The sequence below is a fragment of the Anoplophora glabripennis genome, unplaced genomic scaffold, assembly GCF_000390285.2.
Source record: "Anoplophora glabripennis isolate ALB-LARVAE unplaced genomic scaffold, Agla_2.0 scaffold27, whole genome shotgun sequence".
Taxonomy (NCBI): domain Eukaryota; kingdom Metazoa; phylum Arthropoda; class Insecta; order Coleoptera; family Cerambycidae; genus Anoplophora; species Anoplophora glabripennis.
This window is the reverse complement of record NW_019416292.1, coordinates 629,300-653,309: the sequence shown is the minus strand read 5'-3', so window position 1 is coordinate 653,309 and position 24,010 is coordinate 629,300. Positions and strand designations below refer to the sequence as shown.

Here is a 24,010-nt window from a genome sequence, read left to right as displayed (position 1 = left end):
ACTGCAGTCCTCTTTTGTCTCCTGTAAGTCCTGTAATTAGTTAAGTTAAACTGTGCAAGAATCAAATATTGACTTTAATTGTGTACTTCAAAGTGCAAGCTAGACCACCGACATGGTTAGTTACCTGAACAATGTACCTTATGTAACTTTACGTTGCCTGGAACAGCATGCACCGGCAAGTCATTACAACTTCGACGAGCTGTAACATGGCCAAGTCAATCATTTTAGAGCAATTACAGCGTTGTGAGCGTCTTGCAAATTGGTTGACGATAAGTGAATGTGCTGCTTGTGCTATACGAAACAGAACTATGCATTTTTGTTTAAAGAAAATGTCGCATATAAGGTAATTTTTCGAAATATGGACATTCTCAAATAAGTTTGAACATTTACCAAACATATTAGAAAAAAATTTAGAATCTTCTCTCTTTAGATCTTAAGATATGCCGATTTGGTATGTAACCATTTTTTGCTGGGATGTACCGTTGAAGAGATAATCAGGCCGAGTATGTATCCCATTTACGTTAAAACGTTATGTTAGAAATAACGTTTGTAAATAACGTGCCGTAAACGGCCGCTATTTTATGTTGTACGTAGGTACCTGTTATTTACGAGTTTGTGCTCTACGTTGTACTTGTTTCATGTTTCATAACCTAAAAGAACTCTTTAAGTTGTAAATGTTTTTGTGTATTGAGTCGGGTATTTATATTAATTCTGCATTATTATTATTAAATATGTCGGTGAAATACATTCTCAAAGTTCGCCCCAAAAACCGTTTTTTCTAAATATCTGGGGTTCAATATTTTGGAATAAAACAACATGCAAAATTACTTCTTATAAAAAAAACAGATGTTTCATTAGAGATTTCGTGGTTGGGAGTTGCTACCCTTATTTTGTATTTAAAAAAATATACTTTTCAAACATATTTTATATATAAAAAATTCATATTTGTTTAAAAAAATTAAAAATATAACTTATATAAACAAATTGGCAAAAATAAGTATTCTTTTTAGGGGGCGAACAACCTCCTAGTGAGCGAAACATGTCTATACGACTAGAATTACCATTACAAAATAAAAAGTTTTTACTTTTTCTCTAATCATACGAATAATTTGTTCTATTAGCCTCAAACGGATTTAAACGAATGTAAACTACCCCTCATGTTCACCCCCAAAAACAGAATTTCTGTGACATCTCAATATTTTGAAATGAAATAAAATGGAAATTAACTTCTTTTAAAAAAAATAATGTTTCACAAGTGATTCCGTGTTTGGGAGTTGCAACCCTTATTTTTTATTGATATGATTAAAGAAAAAGTAAAACCTTTTTGTTTTGCAATGTTAATTCTAATCGTACATACACTTTTAGCACACTAGAGGGTTGTTCACCCCATAAAAAGAGAACTTAATTTTGTCAATTTGTTTACATAAATCATATTTTTTATTTGTTTTTAATATGATTTTTTTATATATAAAAAATGTTTAAAAAATAAGATTTTCTGAAATAAGGGTAGCAACCTCCAAACACGGAATCTAATGTGAAACATTTGTTTTTTTATAAGAAACAATTTCCATTTCTTTTCATTCCAAAATATTGATTAGAACTCCAGATATTTAGAAAAAACTGTTTTAGGGGGCGAACTTTGAGGATGTATTTCACCCCCTAAATATCTTTTTCCGATAAAAAAAATATGTATCATTTAATTTTTTATGTTCTACAACCGAGTCTACAACATATATAAAAATATTGGATATCGGAGAGTTCGGGTTGTGGTAGTTTCCTTATTAGATCCTTCTTCGTTTGATTTAACCTAACAATAATTTTTGGGTAAATACTTACCTAAGTTACTTAAATTTTACAACTTACCTTCGATGTGCTTTTATAAAACCGGCAAGTAAATGTAAAAACAATCCGTTCATTTTCATTAGACAAATAACACGTACGTTAAACTATAGCGACACCAAATTCCTTGCCTTTAAGAAACTCTGTTATAATTTAAGATAACGTGTTGCAAATTATTTTATGTCGAACTTACCCGTTATTTACGAGTTTGCATTTGTTTCATGTTTCATAACCTAAAAGACTTCTGTCAGTTGTGTGCTTTTGTCTAATACTGACTCTTGTTTACAATAATTTTGCATAATTACTATTAAAAATGTCGACATAAAAGCGTCTTCAAAAAACAACAATATTGCAATACGAGTATTTGCTAAAAATTGTCTTAATTCCTCAATAACGAGCACGTTATATCTTAACAGTTAACGTTAACCTTAACGTTTAACCCTGAAATAACGTAACTGTTATTATGATAAAATGGGATACATACTCGGACTGATTGGCCTTTGGAGGTGAGTGTTAAATTTTGAAAAGCAATAATGTTCAGCAATACCTTTAGAGCAACCAAATTTGATGATGATTTGCGTTTATTATTATATTTAATTGGTAAAAATATTAATTTGTTGGAGGCACAATAAGAGCCGGACTAGGGGTAGGGCGCCATTAAAATGATACTGTTTTTTTTTAACAAATCGATATATTTTAAGATCTCCTACACGTGCCTCCACTGTGTCGTTGGAGGTATGAAACACCCTGTATATAGTTACAAATCACGGATCTAAATTAATGTTTACTATATTTTTAACACAACTGTAGTGAAAGAATAAGTGAGATTGGATTTATTTCTAAGAATAGTAATATTCTGTCCCTTCCCCATACAATCGTCCTATCAAATCGGTCAGTTTCAATACTGTGGTAAAACCTGACCCGTGTTTTAAAATTATATTGGATGAATACAACGACGCGTTGAAATGGTACCTCTACTCTACCAACGCCAATCCCTATTCAACTGACAACAACCTGTGCGGCGGTGAAAACAGGAGTTAACAACCGCGAAACGACCAGCCATTAAGTCACTTTGCGCTCCCAATTACCAGACCGCGCACCGTTCGACGGGCAAAAACTACCGCGAATGTTCAAGTTATGCCCGGCATTAATAAATTGTTCGTCTGCGACCCTCCGCAAATTGTAACTATACCATTAAAAAGTTTTTATTGGCCATTTACCCGATTATTGATAGCCTCGTTATTTTCCGCATAAATATACTTGCCCGAACAAGTTTGTGGGTGTAGCCGGATAATGTATACATCGATAAATATACAACAATATCCCGAATAGCCTGGACTTTAAGTGATAAATAACTTTTCATATAAAACACATATTGCGTTTACCCTTAGGATTTATTGGGGAAATTATGCAAATTGTTTCGGTTTTTGTCCCGATATTAAATCAGTTTGGTTCCTATTACGAAGAAATATCAAAAAGTTATACGGAATTACAAATAAAATATTGGAGCACAAATTTCCATTAAAAGCTATAAAAACTACTGTCTCTAGATAAGCTCAAATTTCAACCATACTTCGAATCCACAGCAAGATGTTCCAGTGCTGTTGACAGAGAGACCACTAAATACTTCCACGGATCACCTTAAAAAGTAAAAATGATTTTTTAGTAAAAGAACACGAAATTTATAAAAATAGATTCACGACCTATGAAGGATGTGATAAACCCAGAAACCCAACCACATCCGACGGCGGTCAAGATAATATCACGAATTGCCGAAATTCATTGATGACAAAGACGAGAAACATCAGCAAATATCAATCTCTAGATTTGGCGGAGCCAACAAGAGGTGTGATCGAATGTCGACTTTGGTCCTAGGACCAAGTACCAGTATGCTTTGTGTGCTTTCCAAATTTCATGCTGCTGCATTGTATATACGGTATATTTTAGATAACCAAAACAGTGTTATAAACAAATAATTTCGATTAAACTTTTTATATTCAAAACAAAACTGCTATAAATTGTTGCGGGCTTGTTGTGATTTTAGGTTCAAATCTATATTTTAAATCTAGTCTAAGTTGTTCAGGATTCACTACAGTTCTATGGCCTAAGTTCCAAGTTTATTTGAAAAAGCAAAATTGGAAAGAATCCGTCCAGCGAGATGCTCTCAGTAAAGTACATTCCTTGAGCACGGTATCTACAATAGCTCAATTTCTGCTCCGATAGCGACTACTATCGCGAGAATGGCCAATGAGACCTACAATATATGTAAAGAGAAAAGGTTCATTTTATAGTATGGACAAGAAAAAAACTTATAAACTGTATAAACTCTAATGTTGGTACATATAATCATTTTAAATGCTCATCAGTATTAACCGAATATTAACATTTATTCACAGTTACAGCGTCTGAAATGTCTTTTGATTTGCTTGAATATGAAAGGGGGTACAATAGGGAATATACACGTTGCCAGCACTCTAATATAAGATTAACCTGTCACAGATAAATAATTTCTGGTGATATCTATTACAAATGTGTTAACTCGTAACTTTCAGGCGATATCCATTACCAGCGCATGGCCCATAAACAGAGCGGAGTGTGCTGTGGAGGCCAGACCAAAAAGGAACGAGCAGGATTTCGTGATCTGCGATTTTAGGACTCTGGGGGCCGTAAATCAGCCTTTATTAGGTGTTTCCCCACTTTGCCCGGCGACTCCTGCAGTTCATCTATCAACATAATATTTTGCTCCATAAAGCTACGGAATTCGTCTACTCTCGGAGAGGAAGCAGAGTGTCGAACATCGTTTAAACTTTGACTTTTAGGCGGCTTGTGTTTCGATATGTCAGTATCGAATTTTGAGTTCCCTAGATTGACGTAAACTTCCATCAACCGTGGCTATAAATTTTCCTTTCAGTAATAACTGTGACAGAATTATATTGAACTTTAATATCATATTTTAAATAATACTTTAAAAAAGCGTTAGATAATAGTAGTTTGTACAACAAGAGCGGATATCCAACGATCGTTCTAGTGCGATATGGACAATCCGCTCGAGTTGTACGGTGTATTTCTCCTACGATCCACCAAAAACAAAATAGGAAGATTAAAAAAATAACAAGAAACAACATTTTAAAGCAATTTAGAGTTTTAAATACTAATTCTTGAAATAGTCAACTTAATTTATCTATTTTATTCACTATTACCATTTTTTATAAGTAATAGTTCTTGAGGGAAAAATTAAATAGTTCCGACAGGAGCTTACTTCGGGGGAGAGTTTCTATTACAAAAAATACTTATAAAAAAAAACTAAAATAAATATACAAAAATCTGTATTTAGGCCAATATAAATTGTTTTCTAGTCTAGCCACAACTGAACACATTTTTCGTTATTCTAAATGTACCTTCATTTGTTCCAGGGCCTATACGATGCCAGTTCCGACACTGACTGAGGCAGAATTCCCAACCCCAACCTGTGCAGGTGTCGATGTCTAGTGACTGGAACATTCAACCGACTAATATGAATTTCATGAAATCCAACTGTCTAGCTATTTTCGCGACCCACTCTCTGTCCGGGAGGTAGCAATAGTGATAAAATACTGTCAAATCGAGTCGTTCGCGTAGCGTGAAAAGTTCTTAAAATTTTTATTAGTATTCTGTGAAGCCGTCGAATAGTTCGATGAAATGTTAGCGGTAGTTCGTAGTTTCGTTTCGTAAATTCATTGATAAAGTATGGAAGCGGAACGGCACAATATATGAAAGCTTCGGTAGGTATGCACTTCGTCTAATGGAATGAATGCACTGTTTCTAATTTAAAGAGTGCCACGCACGAACAGTTTGTTTCTCTGTTAAAGTTTCAAATAGTTAAACTATTTCATACAGCAAATTGAATGATGTAATGTATATTATACATAGATAGACAGTGAAGAATTATACATGAAAAAATTGATTCACTGCTTAATCCAAAATGATTTGTTTGTGAAGATTTAACTAACAGATCTTTTAGATTTTTTAAATGGAAACTCATATTTTTAATAGTTTCGTATTCTGTGAAAAAAAATACGTAACTTTTGTATGAAACATTTTTCTTGAAAAGGCTTCCTGTAATAAAAATATGGGTTTACATTTAAAAAATCAAGGTAGACCTTGCGTGATTACCGCACGCGAGTAATAAAAAAAAATAAGCGAAAAGATAGGGCTCTCACATGAGTAATAAAAAGTGTTTTGGGACTTTAACCTTTTTATTCTTATAAATGAACATTTTTGTAGTCGGCAAGAAGTCCCAATTTGCCTCCAGGTAAGGTGGATAACATAAAGCATTATATCATTTGTCTAGAACAGGATATTTTGCCAAGGATTTAAAGATATTAAATAAAAAATGTTATATGTATATGTATAGGTACTCAGAAAAATATAATACATAATAGTAAATGTCAGGAAAATGTCAGAAATGAGCGTGCGATTCCGTTTTTTTTCTAATGCCTACCCTCTCAACTAAATGTATATATAAAAACTCAGTTCCAGTCAAAATTTATTGCGGTTGGATTATTTCCTGGTCTGTTGGGAGACAGATATTCGGATATCGGTATAAAATATATATGATTCTGCCGTTTGGAAAGCTTTGAACGTACTATGTAGTTCGTAGATTATCCCTGTTAATCCTGTTTCAACACATTTTCGAGTGATTGACAGCCTAAACCCTTTAGAGGATTATTCCGCACGGTCTGTTAGTGAGAGTAGAAGTGAATCCCGCAAACGGGTTTTAGGAGTTTTGTTACGTACGGCGGATTCCATTTGGTAAAAATTTAATTTCATACTTCCATTGAAGCCTTTCAATGTACTAATGGTTCCAGTTATTTAATTGCCCGTTTCCTATTTCATAACTATGAGTGCTTCCGGCAACTGGGGAGCAATTTGCACGTAATTCAGAGAGGGGCGGTTTGCTATCGTTCAAATTTATTACATTAACAGAATCAGTTTATGATGGACCAACGGTAAATGTACCCTGCATCTATTTAAAAAATTGCTAAATTACTTGGATGTTATAAACTGGACATACTGTAACGACTATTTTTCTACCTAGTTTATCTTGAAACTACCCTCGAAGGTTAAGGATAGATTGCTCGGATTTCACAAAGTTGGGGACGCAAATTGGGGCACAATTACACGACTTCTTGGTAAACATGATACATTTGAGGTTAACACAAACTTATTATTAGACGCTAAACTTGCCTAAATGGCGAACTTTACTTGTAGTTGATCTCATTAATAAACCAGTAATCTACCCGTTCGGTTTAATTGAATGTAGTCAGTAAAAGGAAGATCGTTGAGATATATACTTGGTGTTTAACTAAAGGTATGAGTATTTGTGGGACAAATGTGAGAGTTCGGTTGGAAAATTTTAGACAATTTAGGTTTTTAAACAGTAAACTTTTAAAATTCAAGTGAAGATTATGTTGTAGGCAAAGATTTATTTATCAATCTAAGGATTAGGGTTATTCAATTATTTTTTTATTACAAATTTTTGTTTGGCAGTGCCCAACAGCGGACACCTTTCGAGATGCATCACAAAGCGACCATTCTGGTTGCACCGGCCCTCCAAAACAGCAGTTGCACTCACCCCCGCTACAGTCAGTTGACGTTCTTTTCCGCTCTCACCCCGGGAGATGTAATACAGGCGCTCATCGTGCTGCTGCTCACTGTCGGAGTGCTCGCCGCCAATATGCTGCTCATTTTGGTCATCAACAGCAGGAGGTACTCCAAGTACATCCATTCCCAGGTAGGTACCGTCCGATATGATTTATGTATCCAGGCTCGCACGACATACGACAATAGCCGTAGCGTGTGAACATGGCTTTAATTACATATTTAATTCAGGTATCGATGACTTTTTCCTTTGACCTATTTTTACTTTTCTAAATCTGAAACTAACCGAATCTTTCCACATACTCTATAAAACCTAAATCAGGAGAAAACACTTTGAAGAATTACCGCGTTGTTTGCTCTGTTAACACTAATGAGTTCCGATTCCCTAAATCTGAAGTTAATGTTACGTTACTACGGACTATAAACGGGAATTTATTACAACCCTAGATACAAATTACACGTAATAAATCTTTTTTTCTTCTTCCTGTTTCGATGTTAATGTTTCATAGTCTTCAATTTATACGCTTGTATTTATTAGCAGGAAACATATATTTTGTTTTATGTGGACAGCATATTAAATATATCCTTTGATATAGCGAGCTGACATGTTTGTAGCAAAGTAAATAAATTGGGAGAATATGCCTGTTTGGTTTTGTGCTTCAATTTAAAGTAAATATTTCATCTCATTCTCGAAACATGAGTTCGAATAACTTTTAATGAAGCTATATGTGGTGCGTATGTGTATTAATATTCTATTTATTTTTATTTTACTGTAGCAAACTGTTATTTTTTTGCAGTAATATCTTTTTCACCACTGAAGAACAATAGACTTTTGAAAATTCTCAAATGGTATTCTGAATATTCTCATTGTATTGTAGATCCTGAGAACAGCACGCAGAAAATATTTCCTATTGTTTCGTATAGTAAAATTAAAAAAAAAATTATACATTAAATTATTTTGTAGCATTTTACTGAACTTTTCAATTAACTACGAAATCTTGTAAAATATTTTTTTTGATCAGTTTTACAATATTCTTTTAAAGGTTAAAGAATATTATTGTACTTCAGTTCAGCATTAACAAAAAAAAATTTTTTAAATCACGACTACTACTAATCTGTGTTCTAATTTTTCGAGCATGCATGAAAACTGCCATACTATACATAAATCTAAATTAAAGCCTTTCTCCGTGACTGATTGTATTGTTTATCCAGGAGTTATGAATTATTGGCTGCTTTAATATAACCACGAAGACGCATATTGCAACATGCAATATCGTGTGCAATTCATTCTGTAGTCGTGGGTAATAGATATGCCTCAGAAATTCCTGCACAAAATATGCTAGAATGCATCATGTATGCACCGTAAATATGTAGCAAAAATATATTCGATATACATATATGCATATTTTTTACGTATAAGAGGTCACCTTTTTGTGAAAATCAGGGTGTTCGATAAGTGTTTACCAATTTCTTTGAAGTCCCATGTTAAAATAACATTACTATATCCTTCTAACGGAAATATTTGGTCTCAGAGATATCCAGATTTACGTTTGGGTTGTGACTTTAAAACCTTCTACATTGTGATAAAAGTGGTAGTATATTATAGACAAGTGTACATAATTTGATGTTAAAAATAAATATCTTTTCTGGAACATTTTTTAAAAAAGGTACTATTCTTTTCCGTAAAAAGAACGGTTTTCAAGATGAATTGGTTTTTGAAATAACAATAAAAACAATGAAAACAAATGTAATTATTCCATCCATTTATTTAATTCTATTTAATTTTAAAAAGTTAAAAAATCTTTTAGATAGCTTAAAAGAAACAAGTTAAAGATTAAAATTAAACATTTACTAGGAAAGAGTTTGAAATTTTGAATGTTAGTCGGAAATATTTACCAAACGCTTCTAGTGATCGATATACAGGGTGTCCCACCAGGAATCGTCACTATCGATATCTCGAAAGGTACTGATTCGACAAATTTGAAAATTTGGTAACCTAATAATGACAGTAGGGCCAACACATAAAATATTTAGAACTTTATGGCACTTCCGATTATACCAGAAGCCGACATTAACTCTCTTATTTTATATGGAACACCCTACATATAACTGCATTTTTGGATTCTACGTGAAATTTGAGGGGTACTTTATTAAATATTCAGGAGCGTGGTATCAAGTGGATTTTTGGTACCTGTACTTGTTAACTTAAATGGAACACCCTGTATTTTTTACTCTGTCGTGTGCGGGTTGAAATTTCCTTTCAAGCCTTATAAGCATTGTTAGAGTTGCCGTTACTACTTTTAGAGATATTTGCAATTTTCTATTTTTTGAACAGTTTTCCTCGTATCAGACCTGTTGTCAAATTTGCCATGACCAGAAACACTCCAAAAACAATTAAAATAACTTAACAGTTGTCAAGTTAATTGTCAAATTATTATGTTTGTAATAGTTTTTGCTGAAAATTTAAATAAAAATTTATGGGGATCGTTTAAATTATACAAATGAGGATTATTTTAAATTGCTATTTATGGACAACGCGACAAAGTAATTTCAAGAACATGTAGAAAATTTGTTGCTTTGCTTCTCATGTTTCTAATTTTCTATTATCAAGTAAATATTTATTTTTAATTTGTTCCTCTTAAGCTGCGACCAACCTTTCGAAGGTGTTCGCAGTTGGTAAAGTTAAACTAAATATATGAAACAATTTGTAAAACAAATACATTTTAATTGTTGGTATACGTTTCACAAACAGATTTATCTCGAAAATTTTAAAGAAATAAATGGATAATACTTTTTTAAGGAAAAATATAATCTAAAATCTAAAATACTATTTTTATCCTAGTTGAGACTTTCTGGAGAATAATAAAAAATCGGTTTAAACATCAAATCATGGTGCCTTATCAAAACACTATTTAAAAAACAGGTATTTTGTTATTTTCAGTTTATTATAATGGTACTAAGCTAACTCAAATAAATGAAAAAAAAAATCAAAATTGGAATCTAAATCATAAATATCTAGGCATCCCTTTGCGCTACGATATCTTCGTTAGGAAAAAAATTAGAAAAAAAATTATAGGAGGTCCTAGTATTATTTTGACCTTCTATATATTCTGCTGAGAGATTGTACATGTTTTCCGTACACCCTGTATATATTCTGTATTATGTAAATTATATCCCAACAGCAGGCTCCCAATTTGCAGTAACTGGGACTGATAATAGATTAATTGAAGTAAATTTGTCAAAAATGAACATCCCCGCGCTCGAATGAATTATTTAGAGTCAATTAACTAGACACCGGGGAGTAATTTATTTCATTCTGTTGCAGCCTCGTTACCTGCTCACGTCCCTCGCTAGCAACGACTTCGCCATGGGGTTGTTTGTGACACCCTTCGCTATTGTACCCTCACTGCGACACTGCTGGCCTTACGGGGAGCTCGTCTGCCAAATACAGGTGAGAAGGGTATTTTAGCAAGTAAATATATAATTCGTAAACTTGTGAAATAATGTATGAGCAGAGTCGCTAAGGGAAACTTTACAATTTTAGACGTCTATGGAAAGGTGAATACATTTTTACGGGAAATAACTCACGGCTATTTACATAAACTTAATAAGCATAAAATTTATATCAGAATAGGCATAGATTAAGAAAAACTGAGTGTGCACTTTTGTTCTTCGTATGAGGAGAGTGTTTTTCTAGTAAAGTATGTTTACGAGGTATATACTTGTAAAAACCACACATGGAAATAGTATATTTAATCAAGTTTGGTAAAACTGATTTTCTTACGAGATTTGTTTATACTATTTTTTCGCATTTTGTGTTAGTAGGTAGTTATAAGCAAATAGTGATAGATATAAAAGCACTTACAAAGTAATAAATTTAAAAAATTTCATAGTATAGGTACTAAGACTTCCGTAACCTAGTAACCTGACACGGCTTTGTTTATTTATATAATAACAGTTAAGTTTCATTTTTGTGAGTAGAATTGATTCTAAGTTAGATATTAATTATAAAAATGACTCTTGCTATTGAAAACAATTTAGAAAATTGTTCTGTTCACATATAGAATAGATATTTGTATAGTGTATTTCGTACTTCATTAATTTTACAGTGTAAAGTGTGTTTCACATTACTAATCGTAAACGTAAATATATCTTCTGTAAATGCTCAACATATACAGGGTGTTAGAAGTTTGACTGCCTTAATTTTAACAGACGATAGAATATCATCAAATCATTTGTTTGAACTTCTTTATGCTTAATTTTGAAAAATAATAAACGTAATAAATTTAAAATTCGATAAAATTCATATCAAGCAATGTGACAACGGCGTGGCGGTTTATTATCACGAGGTACTAAGATTTCCAACAACTACCAGTACGCAGTTCAGTTGGTATCTGGATTCGACCGTGTCGCAGTGTTTTTTGCGTATCACTATTTCCTTTTCTTGAGGTGTTTTCCAGCGATTGCTGGATTTGAAGGTGTAGTGCGTGCATCGAAAATGGCGGTGGACATTTTCAGCATATTATGTTGTAGTTTGTTTTGCACTTGTCCGTTTAAAAATTACTGAATTTTGCTTTTTGTTAAGTACCTAAATTATTTTTAATACGTACGATTATTTGGACGACGTGAGTCTTTGGGTACTTTAATTGCATATTTTTCAAATACATAATCTGATTAAAAGTTAAGGTCCTGTTTTAAGAGATTCATAATTTCTAAAATTCTAACTAAAATTTAAGCACAACACTATCTTCGTACTACAAAATCGATATAGTTTTAAATTGTCTGTGCCAGTGTTGCGAGAAATAACTACTCCGCGGACTATATGCCCCGACCGGCATTGAATTATATTCGTAACACCTAGTGCAACACCTAGAATCGTTCGTCGGTTTAACCCATCAGGCACAGACCAGTTTCGGACTTAAGGTACATTGTACGCGGAACGCAAATGGCTCCATCTGTCGTACTGGCAATTTAAGCATTTTGTTTTCGCCCCGTTGGCGACAGTCGTGCAACAAAAGTATCTGGCAAATTTTAGCAGCACAACAGATGGAGCCATTTGCGTTTCGCGTACGATATATTTTATTTTATTTATTTAAAAACTGGAAAACAATTGTCTTGAAGTTTACTAAATGTATCACAATAACAGTTGTCTACATTTGTATTTTCCGTAGGACAAAGCTGTTGTCACGTTGTGATGAAACTCCAATATTAATTAATACTCGCTGTATTTTGAAAACTGAAGTAATGGCAGTCAAATTTCTTATACCCTGTATGTATGTATATATGATTTTTCGCGTTTTTTACGAGAACACCCCGTATTATAATTATTCAGTATATTATAAAAGTACAAGAGTTTTTGTAATAATAATTACACTTGTAAGATTGCTTGCTTTTTTCAGTGTAGATGTGGTGTAAGAAAATATGCACTACCTACAATCGTGTACTTACAACCCCGTATATAATAGATATCGGTACTTAATGATAGATTGCTTTGAAAAATTCCTAATTAAAATTTCGTGGTCATCTGAATTCACCAGACATTTATTTCAATTTTCAGTGAATACTGACCCGTTACAATTTAACAATATAAGGATACAGTATTGCAGATATAATCATACAGATATTGTTAACTTACCGGTATTTCTTGTCTGTATTAGGATTTGGCATTTACGGTAATTATAACTTGAATTATACCTACTCATTGATATATCAAAACAAATTATAAATGTAAAACGACCCAATATTTCCTCTGTCGCTTTCTTTTGGTATTATTTTCCGCACGAGCTAACACGTATTTGTTTCTCCCCCTCCTTCACCCCTCCGCTTCCGTCGTTCTGGAGGAGGAGAATATATTTCCTGCAGAAGTTGGAGAATCTGCAATGGATACGCCGCGCGCCGCTGGGTAATATGTAAGTTCTGGCATATTCGTTTAGCGGAAATCCTAACAGCTGAAGTAGAAGCAGAGCACATCTCGAATTAGTTTCGATTTCCCAAAAATGAACTATTTTGGGTAATTTGTTGACTTAAAATGGTCCTGTGACAAAACTTCATGTAAAAAAGTTTTCTGTCAATTTTCAAAAAAAACACCATCACAACGAATCCTTAAAGTTTGTTTTTACATGTCTTTATAATTTCAAACCACCATTTTCAATATAAAAACATATATTCTATTATTAGTATCGAAGAATACTGTTTGACTTTTTTGGTAAGATTTTTTAGAGAAAATTTTCGGATTTATTGGAACAATACTTTTACAATAAAGTAAAAAAATATATTTTCAGCATAGCCATAATCATTTCCTATACAGTTTGTTGTAAAACTCAAAATTGGATCATTCGTCAAGTAAAATATGACCTCTTTTTTCATTGAAATATTATTACCAATAAAATATATTTCCAAAATCGTTGAAATTTTGAGAGTTTTGTCTTCTTCCATTATCTCAAGTCAGTTGTTTATATAATTTATATAAATTCAGAGAATTTAATTTTGTTAATTCATGTTAAACATCTTTAAACATTTTTCAGTATTTTTAAGATCCACCATTTTGAAAACTAAGCCATTTATGACATGGATTTATAGACAAGTATTTTTATTGTATTTAGACAGAGAGCTGTACAATTTTACGGTGGATTATTTCAACACACGTATATAGCAATAATTATATTTAATAAATTAAACTTAATATGACCTGAATTTATTGTTCGATTAAATGTTATATATTTGCAGATGAGTAATTTCAATTTTCATTAAATATCATTTTTTACTGCAAGTTAAAACTGATTAATTTCGAATGTAATGTAAATACTTTTGCTAATTTATCCAGTAAATTTTTAAAATTTTAAATTTTGTCGTTATTTATCAAATTTGATGTTTTTTTTTAATAATATCATATCATCATATTTACGATCTAAATATATTACTATATTTCTGAAATAGTAAGAGTAGTAAAATTTAATATTTAAAAACATTAAAGGATTAAGGTAGATACCCTCTTAACGAAATTGCAACAAATCACACTTAAAAAAACGCCCTAAACGAATTTCTACGCAACAAACAATAACTTATTAGGCTGGATGTGCCATTTCTGTAGATTATTATGGTAATAAACAAGTTACAGCACCACTTAGCGTTAGGCTGAACAACAATAATTCAAAAAGCCCATCGACATCAATTAACTAATACCGATATTCGCAGAACATTAAAGCAGACGAGTTCGAGTACTTCACAAAGGAATTTGTTAATGTCCCGTATTTAAATGAGGTTCACCTCAGGGAAGACGTATTCTAACCGTTGAAAATTCAGTTGTGCGGAAATAGTAGTTTTCCTGAAAATGCGTTTGGACTGTCAAAACAAACGAAATGGTTTTAAAATATTTCTCCTTGTGGTATGCCAGAAGCTAGGTTGGTCACTTCTTGCTTGTGAAGACGTTATTTCCAAAGCAGATATTCTCTGGGGAAAAAAAAAAGAAAATACTATATTGGAAAGGACGTAATTTATTAATAGTTATTATACAGGGTATTCGGAAGCGAATGGGCTTACTTCAAGTGTAGTTTTGTTTGGTGAAAATCGAAAAAATGTGTTATAGGTCTTCAAAAATAAATTTACTGTTTAATTTTCTTATGAAAATATTTCAATTAAATTTGAAAAGTTTTTTTGATTAATTGGAGTGTAAAATTTCCAGTTGATGGTTATTGGTTATTTCTTGATTCAACCGATTTTGTTAGAATCGTCAATTCCTTAATTAATTTAACTGAATCATAGTTCCCATGAAAGGAAATTAAAACTTTTACTTTCAACAGACAAAGCATATGGATACATTTATCAAATTTCATTGCTCCGTTTTCAGTAAGAAAAAATATGTATGAAAAAAAATGCCTAGTTTCCAGTATTTTCTCGGCATATTTAATTTTTTTTTTGACTCTATCTCAAGAACCAAGCCGGAAGTCATATGAAGTTTTTATCTTAAAATTAGTTAAAGACACGCTGTATATTTATTGTAAATATTTTTTACATCCCTCTCATCGTTCCTAAAATATAACAATTTATTACCTAAAATAACACAATAAATTTAATATGTCTGTGGCAAAACCTACAGGACGCCACACAAAGTGACATAATTGTAATTTTTTCAAAATTTCTTAGACATTAAAACGCAGCTTCTCAATCTGACTTTAGTAAGCTTTAGATCAACCAAATAGAAAAGTAATTACATAAAACCAAAAGAGAAATTAGGAATGGTTAGTCTAGTCCAAGAAGTTAAACGAAATGAGTCGTTTTTTCTTTCTGATTTATGCAAATGTCGGTTAAATCAACTTAAAACTAACCACCCTCTATATAAAAGAATCAAAGTATGTCGAAAGAATATGTTATTATGGTAATTAGTAAACTTTAGTTAAAGTCGACGTTAGCATAGTGTTTCAAGAAAATGGTGAATGCGCCAGTGAAAATTCGATTTATTTATGAAAAATTCTGTTTACAAATTAGAGCATATTCAAATAGTTAAAAAAAATCAAAGTACAAAACTTTATTTGCATAATATAATATACTTTTTTAATATTTACTCACCGCATTGATACGAAGAAACCTTTTTTGGAGCCACTGGTTTTAATCAGCTTTTTCATACATTGTTGTTTGTCATCAAGTTCATTATTATTGTATTAATAAGCCATTTTATTATGTTTATTCGCACTTATTAATTAATACACACATCATAGCCACAATGTCCTTTCATAAAAAGAAAACAGATAAAATTAAGAATCAAGAAAAATAAATAAGTTCAGTTAAACATTTGTCCATACTAACGGGACAAGGAAGTGGATAAAATGTAATTTACTGCCTTTCTATGTAGTATCTAGCCCGGTGGCGATTCCAGAGATACTCAGTAAGTTTCAACATTGTATTCTGTCTACTACAGAAAAATCCTCTACAAATCTATAAACTCCTTGTCTAACTACTTACCTCCGAAACCAGCGCTCTCTAATGGAACCTCGAACGATCCCAATTGCCGAAACGCGCTGCAAAGGTTATGGCAAATACCTTTAATGACGTGACCATCTTCATCCTCCCGTGTAGGTGAATTTTAGCTAAGTGCTCTGTTGGTATACATCAACGTCAGAGTGGTGACTCGCTAACGGACTTTCGGTGCATTTTGTTCCATTTGTAGGACCTAATGGGTCGGAATGGGCCGTGATTGAGGTACAGCGGAACGGTTATTATCACGAAATGGCTGGATTCGTTCGGTATATATTTTTTTAGCTGAGCTGGAAAATACAGACTTTCTAATAATGATGGCCACAATATGTGGGTTCGAGTGTGATAATTGACATAAAAATTCATATTAAGAACTAACTACTATTTACTAGAACAAGATTTTGATTTAATTTTGTAAAAAATGAAATAGTGGTAAATGAACATTCAATTGTCTTTACAAAAAAGTTGTATACAATAGACGACAGATAAACAATTTTATTGCAGCGTCTAAAATAAAATTCCTAACAGCCAGTCGGTAGTCATAAGTGAACAAGCCATCTAACTGAGGCTACTAACATTAATTAAATTTTTTTGCTATAATAATACAAACCAACAAAATTTAACTTTTTTTTGGAAGCAGGAACTTGAATATACATTTCCGAAGGATTTAGGTGCGTTGAATCCGAATCTGGCAGCAGAATATTTGAGGTTATGTAGTATGCCATCTATTCTGTTTGAAAAAACTAATACATTCAATCTAAAAGTACAAGGCTCCCTCCTTCGAATGCCGTTGAGTTTGCTCAAATATCTTTTTTTTTCACATGTTGAAATTTTTAAGATTCTCAGTTTCTTAATATGCGAAAATCTACTAAGGATCCCTTAGACATCAAGCAGTCGATTGCAATTCAGAAACTTCATACCCATACGGTTTTTGGGTTTGGAGTTGGTGCATGGGCTTGGGGTTTGTAAGTTTGGAGTTTGTAGGTTCGGGTTTTGTGGGATTGGGGTTTGTGGGTTTAGGGATTGTGGATTTGGGATTTGTGCGTTTGTGGATTTGGAGTTTGTGAGTTTGAGTTCGTACGTATTGAAGGTTTCTGAGTATGAAATTTCTAAACTGCAATCAACTGTTGACGTCTAAGGGATCCTTAGCAGATTTTCGCATATTAAGAAACTGATAAACTTGGAAATTTCAACATGTGATATCTCAACTAAAAAGAAAAAGATATTTGAGCAAACTCAACGGCATTCGAAAGAGGGAACCTGAAAACGTACATAGGTATTGTATTTTTGAAACCGAGTGAGTTGAGCGAAACTAAATGTGTACAAGACATAGCTAAGTACCATGCGAAACATCGCCATAATTTTAAAAATGTTGTCACCGCCGTTCTTGGGGGTGAAAATTAGAAAAATGTAGAATTATTCAAATTTTCAAAGTGAGTTTTAAATTATATGTATTTTTTTTTAAAGAATAGATGGTATGTCTGCTTCTTGACCCTTGTTGACCTGTGAATTAAACTATGACTAAATTAGTTAAATAATGTAATTTATTGTAATTACTTGCCAAAATATCACTTTCTACAAGGATTTTGTCTTTTGTTTGATTTACCCATGAAGTGTGGGAAAAGCAAAATTGTTTGTATTGAAGAAAATAAAGTAAATATATCAGAGCTAATAATAAAATATAAATTTATTAAAACTTTTTTCATATTTTGTATATAATTTTCATTCTATACAAATTCCAAACGACATGACAGTTAATGAACAACGGTTTATTTTACAATAAATAAATAAATAATACAAAATAGCATTTTATATGTAAAATGTAAATGTCACGCGACAAATATAAAATAAATATTTTATTACAGCAATAGTGATAAATGAAATATGACGTAAAATCAAATTAATGAATATCAGTGAGCCAGCATTGTAATCGTTTTGATTTTAATCAAAAAGAGATGCAACAAGGTGTGGGCTTGATAAATTATCTTTGTATATTTCTCATGGTTTTCAGTAATAATCAAAACTACGTACACAAAAGTACCATAAAGTCTACACACCACACCGGCCTAATGGCTTATGATATCGACTTGAAATTATTCTAAAAATGTACACCATGAGAACACCTCGTCGTTGTTTATATAACGCAAATTGGCTGGATAAAAAGAGATCGACTTACGACAGCAATATGTTTACTTGCTTTAACTATCTCTCTGTATAGGAATACACATAATTGTGACAATAGTGTTTCAATAATTCTATTTACTAACCACAATTAATTGGATCATAGTAACAAGTAATATGAAGAGTTACTGCAAGTGAATTTTAAAGTTTAATAAACACTCTTAATCATAATTGATGTAATCATTTATCAGAAGTATACATGTGTAAAAATCTTTTTTATTTGTGGGTAATATTCAATATTCAATTAAAAAGGTACTATAGTCTAATTGGAGGGTTTTTCTTAGGGTATGATATTTTTATTTAAACATTTACATTAAATTTAACTGATGTTTCAAATATTGAGCGAATATTTGAACTAAATATTTGGAAGTATTTTATTCGATTATAAAAAAGTAATATAATAACATAAATAAGAAACAGTTTCTATTAGGTGATATTAAGACATTTTTCACAATTAAATTTGTTGTGTAAAGTTATGAGATTTTTATTAAAAGCATTTTTGACATAGCTCTTCGAGGTATTTTATTTAATAACGTCTCTTTCAATACAACTCGATGTACTTTACTAAAATGAACTAAATATAGAGATGCAGTGCCTCAAAGGCAGGAACACATATATTTTATCTTCTTTAGCGTCACGTACCTTTATCAATACTTCAAAACAATGCAACTCAAAACGGAATACATTTTATCTTTGTGTTAGCACGTATATAAATGCTACTTCGTTTCCCTGAACTCTTATTAAGATAGCAAGAAACATTAGCGTCACATTTCACCCAGACAGCAGCATTCAACTGTTCACTTAAGAGACGACACTCTACGGAGGCTTTGAGACTGTACAGGGTGAGTGTTTTCGATACTCACAGTCGGTACAAAGATTTCGGTAAACAGAGTGACATTTTAACAGCGAAATTATTTTACACTCTCAGTTTGAATTTTTAACATAAACATAAGATTTTCGTCATTTGCTTCAGTATAAAATTCATCATTTATAAATATTTAAGAATTTGAGAAATTTCATTACACTTTCGAATTATCAGAGTTGGCTGTGAAAGCAACTACTAACACAACGTTTTTTTCAATTCTAAAAGGTTCAGAACTATGTTATAGGTATAGTTTGTTTCTATTATTCTTTAAATTATGTATTTTTCTTGTGCTAATTTATTAAATAAATAAATAAATAAATAATTTTATAAGTGAATTTAAAAAATCATAGACTTGTATTTTGAATGTATCATGACAGATATACGTGTAGCAAATCACAGTACAAATGTATAATATATTAAATCACTACCTACACATGATACAGTCATCATAAGTATGTTTGGACCTACAAGAAAAATGTTTTACATAAATATAAAAAATAAAATAAAATAGCAAATACCATTAGAAAAGATAAAAACTTAACCACGCCAGATATTATTGATAATATTCGTCTACAGGGTAAAAATAATGTTGGAGTATATGTATATACAGGGTGTTCTAAAAAGACCCGAACCCCCTTTAACTTTTCAGTATCGACAAAAGATATAAATATGAGTCGAGATTTTCGCATCTTTGCATTGAGTGTTGAGTACACCTCACCCTGTATAATATTATTTAAAATTTAAACGATGTCCTTGTCGAAAATGCAATTTCCGTCTGTATGAAGAAGCAAAGCGGCGTCGGGGTTTTATTGATATACTGTCACATCAGTGGCTGGCGAAAATGCCTCCTCCTTTAAAGAAACTATAACAAATAACGACGTCGAGCTTTTTTCTCCAAAGATAGATGGGTGCCATGAGCAGTAAAAAATAACTTCTTTTTTATTTTGTATTCCCGAGTGATGTATTCTTGCCCGTTAAGAGAATTCACGTTTTGCCTTCGGTCGCCGGATGAAGAAGGATCCAGATCGAGATATATTTTTCGGTGCAGTGCCTGTGAGTGAAAAATCGCCGCCATTTGTAGGGCATTAGTTTCAATAGAGACCCGATGGGGGCGCAGATTTTTTACCGCGCGGACACTGACTTGCCGGATTCGATCACAAAAGAAAGTACAGCCGTATGCGTAGGAAATTACAAGGAAACAATTATACGAAAATGGTTCAATTTGAATTGACTAGTTTAAATTTAATTCGTAAAAATACTTTAGTTCAATTGTCATATCGATTATGATTGTTTATACAACGTTATATTCTAAATACAGGGTAGTTTGTAAGTTTGTATCATACGGGAAATTTTTTCTAAGGTCACTTTAAAAGTGTTAGTACAAGACTTTTATTTCACTTTTGAAGATACACCATATTCATAAATATATTTCTAAAGGCATTTGACATAAGATCAATTAATTAATTAATAACGGTAAAAATTTATGGTGTTGGTTTACAAATACAGCGTGATTCAGAAATTATCCAAAACATTTTTTGAATTAACAGGGGATCCTTACAAATAAATACAGTTTTGTAAAAAAAAAACAAAAAGAGCACTTCGAAAATGATTTAAAAGTTCACTTCTATACGGCACTGGAAACTGGTCCACTGTAAAACCTGATCTTGCGCAATGAAAAAAATAAATAAATAAAATTTTATAACAAATTTAACTGCTTTTGCCGCTATTGTTATTATATTAATAAAATTAATTGTTGCTCTTATTTTATGGCTCATATATCCTTTTTTTGCATAAGTTATGAATCACCCCGTACAGTACGCATGCAACCCACTTTATTTCAAAGTAGTATAACTGCTATGTATATTAAAAACACCATTGTCTGATTTAGGCAAACGAATCCTGAAAATTTGCCATTTATTCCTCTCTTCTATGTATGTACTAGGCTTTGAGATTAATTTTAATATGAATGTAATAAAATTACGTGTCCTTTTGAGCTAGGTTCAGTCGCATACATAAAGCGTCATTGTGCCCTGTGTTAAATATAAGTAGTACAATATATGGTTAAGCGCTCAACTCTTGCTCCACTTGCTGAACAATATTTACATAATTTGCTTGTTCGTTTCCTCGCTTTGAGTCTAGGATTAACGAGACATATTTTTCATACATTTAAGCCAGTAAGTTGACCTATAAATTTTTTAGAATGCAACTAAATTGTTAACTAAATCATTATTTAAATTACACCAAATTACCTAAAATTTTACCGATGTTTCAAACATTCATTAAATAATGAGACATTTTATGTTCCAGTTTTAACACCCTTTTTATTGTTTCTAAAAATTCCTTTAAAGACTACTGTTAATGGCTGATCCTGTATACCGGAAATGGACATAAAATATGAATGACACATTCCGACTACCGGGTTATCGTTTTAGCGTGCAACTAGATCGTGAATAAAATTAATGACATGCTAGTTTGTTGCGAGTCGTCAAAGTATATTCCCTAAAAAAGATCATTTTTCAAACGTCGCGTTGTGTATCCGGAACATTCCAAATTGAAATGGTAGTCACACTACGTAAACTATTTAGAAAGGAACTCATTAAAATGCTGTTCATCATGTGACACCAGTTTCGTGATGGATTATTACAATTTCTTTTGCGAAAATGACCCGTTTGCCTTTGTATTGATGCATGACGTTGGGAAAGTGCCCCTGTAGCGTTTTGATAGCATTCGCTGTAGATTAACAATCATCATGTCATACATATGTACCATTTTGTAATAACTATTATTAACCCAGTATAGAGTGACAAATAGTAATATTGAATTAATTGTAACCTGTGATTATAATTTGTGGAGAATAAAACCATTAGACGATAAATATTTTGTTAATTATCTTCAAAGTCATTCTCCTGATAAGGTGAAAAATAATAGCACAGCATACACAGGATAATAATAATAAAATACAACTGAATAATGTATTTTCCAATGTAAAAGAAATATAAAATAAGCAGAAAATAGAAACAAATATGCCACAAATACATAACTTCGTACAGTAAAAGAAATATCACATATTAATTTCAGTGTATACGGTTTTTTTATGAAAAAAAGATCTATCGCACCAAATTGAACACAAAGGACATGAAAAACAGTTTCATGTCGGTCCAGCAAATCAATAGAATGTCCACTTTAGAGAAATTCTAGTAGAATGTTGCTGCATGAAAATATATTACATTTCTTTTCAGTCTGGTAAAAATACCAGCCACCTTTCATGTTCTAATGAAATTGGAATGACAGAAGCATAAAAAGGTGAAATTCGTTACAGTTTAAAAAGAATTCAAATCAAATTTTTCTTATACTGATTTAGAAGTAAAAGGTGGGATAAAAGACGCGCTTAAGGTTCTCTAAAAAAAAGATTAAACTTCAATAAAGAAATTCTCGATAAATCGTAAATATTTTCTTTGAAGTAACATTTTGCATTCTATAAATAAAAATCTAAATTTTTAAGTTCTACGTGTTAAAATCTTTCTAGTTAAATTTATGAGATCAGAAATAATTTTAAAAATATTTCATAAGTTGACGTATAGCGAGACTTTTTATAAGATTTGTCGATATATCTTAGGGATTTCAGTACCTGCTACATATATTTATACACATAACTCCCACATGATGGCGCAAGTGTCAAGTATTCCGTATCCCGCTTCTGATTAATACATCTCCGTAAATGTTGCGTTTTGGGGGATGTTACATTTAGTAAAAATATAATCAATCATGGTTAACAACGTGTAAAATTTGATGACGAACAGCGATGTGAAGGCACAGTTGAGGGAAATGTTGCAAATGCTTTTTAAAAACGCTCTGCAGTGCGAGATATAAATATTAGAAACATGTCAGCAATGTCAGAGTTGGTTACGAAGTATTATATTATTTTTATCACTACCAACTAAATCTAAAAATAGAAATATAGAACTAGAAATAACTAGGATTATTTTTAAAGTTCATTTATACATTGAAGTAAATAAAAATATGTAAAACACGATTTTAAATGAGGTTGACCGAAATGCCACTTACTATGTTAAATACAGAACTATAATATTTGAAGTTGATATTGACATGTACTTCCATCGAAATAATACAATTCTATAAATATGTAAGCTTTTGTTACAGAGGAAACTAGGCCAGTATCAAATGAGTTGAAATAAACCTATTTTTATATCAAAGCAGATATTTGACAAACAGACAAACAGTGAGAATAATTTAACTCTTTTGATTCCGTAACTGAGTTTAGAATTTTTGTAAAGGAAGTTGAGATATAATTTATAACAAAAAAATAGGACTACAAATTGGAAATTGTTGTTTAGTTTTTAAACAAAATATTGCAATATTCCATCGACAAAATTACCGGCCAAAAATTATATTAAAAAAAAGTTCACTTACGATACTGAAATTATCGTCATAAAATAAATAACATCGGCTACTAAAAAATAACGGCTTCTAAATAACATCAGAAATGATAATTTT

The 24,010-nt window shown here is 31.7% G+C and overlaps 1 protein-coding gene across 1 annotated transcript in view; it reads left to right on the top strand.

Annotated features, from left to right (window-relative positions):
- The first annotated feature begins 5,397 nt into the window (after positions 1-5,397).
- Positions 5,398-24,010, top strand: part of LOC108910438 (trace amine-associated receptor 1) — a 112,609-nt gene continuing 93,996 nt past the window's right edge. The window contains exons 1-3 of the mRNA XM_023453936.1: positions 5,398-5,600; positions 7,369-7,612; positions 10,805-10,930. Of these exons, the coding sequence (XP_023309704.1) occupies positions 7,394-7,612; positions 10,805-10,930 (345 nt within the window). The 5' untranslated portion in view covers positions 5,398-5,600; positions 7,369-7,393. The remainder of the gene's footprint in view (positions 5,601-7,368; positions 7,613-10,804; positions 10,931-24,010) is intronic.